The sequence below is a fragment of the Pollicipes pollicipes genome, unplaced genomic scaffold, assembly GCF_011947565.3.
Source record: "Pollicipes pollicipes isolate AB1234 unplaced genomic scaffold, Ppol_2.1 Scaffold_7262;HRSCAF=8765_pilon_pilon_pilon, whole genome shotgun sequence".
NCBI classification, from domain to species: Eukaryota; Metazoa; Arthropoda; class Thecostraca; order Pollicipedomorpha; family Pollicipedidae; genus Pollicipes; species Pollicipes pollicipes.
The window spans coordinates 16932412-16938012 of record NW_023597055.1 but is presented as its reverse complement, the minus strand read 5'-3'; the positions used below and the strand labels follow the sequence as shown (position 1 = coordinate 16938012).

The 5601-nt window shown below is 49.9% G+C and overlaps 1 protein-coding gene across 1 annotated transcript; it reads left to right on the top strand.

Annotated features, from left to right (window-relative positions):
- The first annotated feature begins 563 nt into the window (after nt 1-563).
- On the top strand, nt 564-5265 carry LOC119113506 (putative metabolite transport protein CsbC). The gene is made up of 3 exons (XM_037237810.1): nt 564-887; nt 966-1496; nt 5257-5265. The coding sequence occupies exons 1-3, from the start codon at nt 564-566 to the stop codon at nt 5263-5265; spliced, it is 864 nt and encodes a 287-aa protein (XP_037093705.1).
- The last annotated feature ends 336 nt before the right edge of the window (nt 5266-5601 follow it).

The following is a 5601-nucleotide window of genomic DNA, read 5'->3' as shown; positions in this document are numbered from 1 at the left end:
GGTGATGGGCAGGCAGGAAAAAATTGATTTTTGAACAAGAAGTAAATAATACCCTGTGAATGACCGTAACCACGTTTTGACCGTTCCCAATTGTGGTTTGTTTTCCAGTGACACTTAAAAAGAAAGGAAAATTAAAGAAAACTTGTTGCAACTGTTTGCACTCTAAGATATCCGCCATTAATAAGACAGGATAAGACACAAGATATAAGACAGCCATTAAAAAGACATGCGATCATCACAGCATCTTTTCTTCCTTGCAGGTGTTGGCCTTTGTGGTCCTCGGTGAGCTGCTGTTGGCCGTGGGCTTGAACTTCGGTATGCACAGCGTCACCCTCATCCAGGTGCCGGGCGATCCCGGCGGCTTTCTCAGCGCCGACCAGCTCAATTGGTCGATCGCCGCCACCTCGCTGGGTGGCGTACTCGGTGGCCTGTTGGGCGCGCCGGTGGCGCCCGTTTTAGGCGTGCGGCGCCTGCTGCTGCTCACCATGCCGCTGTACGCGCTCGGCTCGCTGGCGGTCGGCTTCGGCGGCCACTTCGGCTGGACGCTGAGCGGACGGGTGGTCATGTTCGTGGCGCTCGGCCTATCCGAGGGCTGCGTGCGTGGTTACGTGTCTGAGATTGTGCCGCCCAAGCGCCGTGCCCTCTTCAGCGCCCTGTTGAACTTCATGGTTTACCTGGGCCAGGTGCTGGTGCTGGCCGTGGCGCCGCTGCTCCACTGGCAGGTGCTGTTCATCGTGGTAGGCGTGGTGCCGGCCGCGCTTTGCCTCTCCGGTCTCCTCTTCCTGCCGAACTCGGCCAAGTGGCTGCTCTCGCGCGGCCACTCGGAGGAGGAAGCCATGCGCTCCATCCAGTTCTTCCGTGGCACGCAGGTGGACGCCGCTGCCGAGGTACGCAGTATCCACGATTCACTGCAGCACGCACATGCGGACGGCGCCGCACTGCCCGTGTGGACGCTGCTGCGTCAGCCAGGCACGTGGCGCCCGCTGCTACTGGCTTCCATCCAGATGGTGCTGTTCGCTTGGTGCGGCGGTGCCACGCTGGTTCTCTTCACCGCCTTTGTGATGACACCGGTGCGGCTACCGCTAAGCGAGTACCAGCGAGCCACGCTGCCGGCTGCGCTCGCTGCGCTCGTCTGCGTGCCCGGCGGCATCATCATCGAAAGATACGGCCGGCTACCGGTGCTGCGTCTGGGCGGCGTGCTCTCTGCTATCGGCTGCGCCACGGTCGCCGCGTACTTCTTCCTGGCCGCGGAGTCCCAGGAGCGTCTCGGCTGGATTGTACTGGCGGGCGCAGGCCTGACGCAAGTGGCCTTTGTCGGCATGCTCGCCAACGTTGCATTTAACTACGTCACCGAGCTGCTGCCCAACAAGACGCGCACCTTGGGCGCAAACATCGTCCTCGTTGTGCTGAATTTGAGTGGATTTGTGCTGTTAAAGATGTACCCACTAATCAGAGATGGGATTGGTCTGGGTGGAGGCTTCGTCATCCACTCGCTGGTAAGCCTGTGCCAGGTGTTGTTTGCCACATTTTGTCTGAAGGAAACAAGGGGTCTCTCGCTGGAACAGATTCAGCATCTGTTTCAGAACGCTGAAAAGGTAGCCGAGTTTCCACTTCATGTCGCTGAGTCGCTCCCAGCCTCAAAGCCATCGATGTCCCGCGTTGATACACCGGAATGAAATACTGCTTCTGACTCCGTTAGCGCGTGAATAGCCACAGGGGTTTAGAATCGGTAGAATCGGTTTGTAGTGATGCGAATTGCGTTGGCTTGTAGCATCATTGCGATGGAATGTACCTGGTAGGGACCTTCCCGGGAAGTGTTTTTCTCACAAGGTCATGTTCATGTTTCTACGGTGATGGAACGTGTATGGGGAGACTGAGAGATCTCATGCTTCTCAGCGACCTGAGGACGTAACGTATGCGCCTTTATCAATCATTCATGACGTGCTACATTTCGCCAGATTTGGGAAATGCGTCGTGCTGAACAGCCATATGCGGGAGTCTACTTCCTAGTTTGTTCCTTAACATAATGTGAAATAATGTGATAGGCAAATGTACACATCCTCACCAATTTGTACAGATGTCACACGCTATCCGCTCTCGTTAGTCTGTCATGTCAGTCGGTGGAAACGAGGGTATGTCCCGGTTTTTGGGGCTAAATTTAAAAATACTATCGTGTTTGTTCCTGTGGCTGCCAGCCAGCAGCCAACATCTGAGCAGCCTAAAAACATTTTAAGGCGTCATTACGCATCCCGTCTACACGCAGCATAATGTCGTGTCTTTCTGGTAACAGCTAACGAAGCCAGAAGGCACGAACTCAGCAAAACAATTGATGATGGTGAAGGTGAAACGCGAAACTCCAAGGGAGCATGCCATTTGGCACCCGATTATGTGCTTTTGTTTCAACCGTGAATACCTCGTTGCAATACACTTCGACGAGTGCGTGTCATTCATTTGCTATCGACAAGCATCGTCGTCTGTCAAGGAAGATCCGTTCGCCTTTTACCAGCGCGACCCGGTTTGCATCCAGAAAACCGATCCACCTGTGGATGGCAGATACCTTAAGATATCACTTACAGAAACAAGGCGGACCGATCGCTCCGTGAAAAACTGTCGTTCACCAAAAAACGGTTTGTTTGAAAGGTTTAGATTATGTCCAGATGTTCCGGAAGGTACAAATTCAAACGCACTCATGCTCTACGTGATATGGCATATTTTGTACGGTCCGAAACAGAGCGCCCAATCCAAAGAAATCAGCTTCTCTAAGCCATATAGCTTGAAGCTGCCCAGATTTTGTTACCACACATCCTGCTAGCGTATTTTAGTCGCGCAGCCCGTATCGTAGACCGTTGTTGGGAGACAGCTAAGGCTAACATAGCATGGAATAATGAACACTGCACGACCTTGTAGTCGGCATGCCTTTAAGCATGTAATCAGTATGTGGCATACATAATCGACTGCCTGGTACACTGCTTGCTGGGTTATCTCCTTTGAACCTGGCGAAACATGCATAGGCCGGTCTCGCAACCTTTGGCATATCTCCAGACGCGGTCTCGAGACCCGCAACACATCTCCAACCGTAGTACATCTCCACCCGCGGTACATTTCCAACCGTGGTACATCTCCACCCGCGGTACACCTCTAACCGCGGTACATCTCCACCCACGGTACATCTCCAGACGCGGTCTCGCGACCCGCGGCACATCTCCAGACGCGGTCTCGCGACCTTTGGCATATCTCCAGACGTGGCCTCGCGACCCGCGGCACAACTCCATCCGCGGTACATCTCCACGCGCGGTACATCTCCAACCGCGGTCTCGCGACCCGCGGCACATCTCCATCCGCGGTACATCACCACCCACGGTACATCTCCAGACGCGGTCTCGCGACCCGCGGCACATCACCAGCCGCCGTGGTCTCGCGACCTTTGGCATATCTCCAGACGTGGCCTCGCGACCCGCGGCACATCTCCATCCGCGGTACATCTCCACCCGCGGCACATCTCCAGCCGCGGTACATCTCCACCCGCGGCACATCTCCAGCCGCGCGTGTATGCGATGTCTAACATAATTAACTGTCTGCGAGCTAGAACATTTCACGGATTGGAATAGTCCACGGAATCTGGGTCAATCCCGGGTCACATTGGGTTGGGTCAGAAATTTCCACCAAGACATAGATCACGACCGCACCGGATTTTCAACTTTCCACCTTACAGGGATGAAGCGAATTGAAAACAAATGAAATGTAAAGTGCCACTAAATGGTCCCTGAAATAATGAAAAGGGACATCAATTCAGAAACGTAACGTTAGACCAATAACCTACAGTGGTTCCAGTTCCAAGGTATGCACAAATAGGTCATATAGCACATAACTCAGCCACATGTGCATTAATTAAAGTTTCTGATGAACAGATCACGTTCACAAATGGATATGGGTGAGTGACACTCATGTACGCTGCTGTGGAAAACTGACGCTTTCATGTCTTACAACATAACTGCAATGTCCAGCAATCTACTAACCTTTTCTGTCACCACAGAACTAACATTACCCCTGACGTTCTTAGCAATACCATTTAACCCCAGTGGGTGGCTTTGCATTTTAGAGTTGAAAAACTAGGCAGGAGCGTGTTTTTTGTTGGCAGAAGGCGTAGCACAGATTTTTGGGGTCCAGGCTACGGTCTGAGCAGCTTTAATACAACTAACTCTATCGCAACACTATCCTTTCCGTTCACCTAGTCAGTCACCCAAATTTGAGTTTAACACCAACTTTAAATTAAGTACGCCGCTTCAACTGAACCATTTTCACGTGTTGCCAGAACAAAATTGCTTCCCCTATTATTACTTTCTTTATTCCCCCTCCAAAATTGATGAATCTTTAAGAATCGACACCTAATAAATAAATCCTCTAAAATCAGGAACCAAAGATATTGCTTGATGTAAGCTATATGCATCCAGCTAAAATGAAACTTTGGCAATAGATAGGTACTTGTTAATATTTTCCCTTTTTATTCTATTTCCACTGCATTACTATTGCACAGGTTGCACAGCAACATTGTACTTGTATGCTTGTAATTCTTCTGTAATGATTTAAAAGGTCTACAGCACTCAACACAGGAAATCAACAAATTGACGTGGGTGAATATCCACCAAACATGGTCCATTTATACCTTACATGAGGATTCGGTAACATTTGGAGTAGCTTGTGCGCTCGCCAGAGCCCTTGGCGTGTGGATGGCATGTAAAGGAGGCGTCAAAGCGCCAGTGGTCATGACAGATGTGGGATGACGGGCGAAATGTCCTTAACTCTCGCACCACGTTTGTGTATGCGGCATAATTTTATATTTGTGCGTGTGGCACTGACGATGCACGAAGGATGCAGAACAATTTAATAAAACATTATGCACCCTCCAGCAAAGCATTCATGGTACATCTGCTAGCCTGCTAAAAAAAGCAAATACCGGGATAGGAAGTGACGTTTCAATTGTCACTGAAAGTAGAAAAAATATATTTTGACTATGTCGATGTGACTTTATGCTGCTGTATTTTGCAAAATTACAAATCGAATGACTTCTGTATTTCTTCCCACATGAGCAAACAAGGAAGTATATTAGCATATGACATTTGAGCAATGGAGTATAAAAATGACGCCACTGTTTTATTCTCCGGAATGAAAAGGGTGGTATCGCACAAGGCGATATATGGTACTGCAGGCCTCTACCAGTGGTCAGGCACGTGCATTAATGGTAATTTGACGCGGCAGGTAACCTAGCGGAAGAAATGAGTCCAGTTAAAGCGCATTCACAAGTTGGTGTATCCAAGAACGGATACGCCAATGAATTGCCATATATTGGATGAGATGGTCCTTTTAAGGGAATTACGATAACCTTCAACGGAAAATCAGATACGTGATATTCGTTAAGTAACTCTCGTAATGACTTTTCAGTCTTTCAGTCTTTCAGTCTGTGGGCTTTGCTCACAGAAACAAAATGTGAAAATGTAAAGCGGACATCAGATGCTAGCCAGTGTTGACAGCGTTTTTCCCACACACATGCGATCAATGGCACACATTTCCATACTTTATCCGAGCAAACTACAACAAATCACA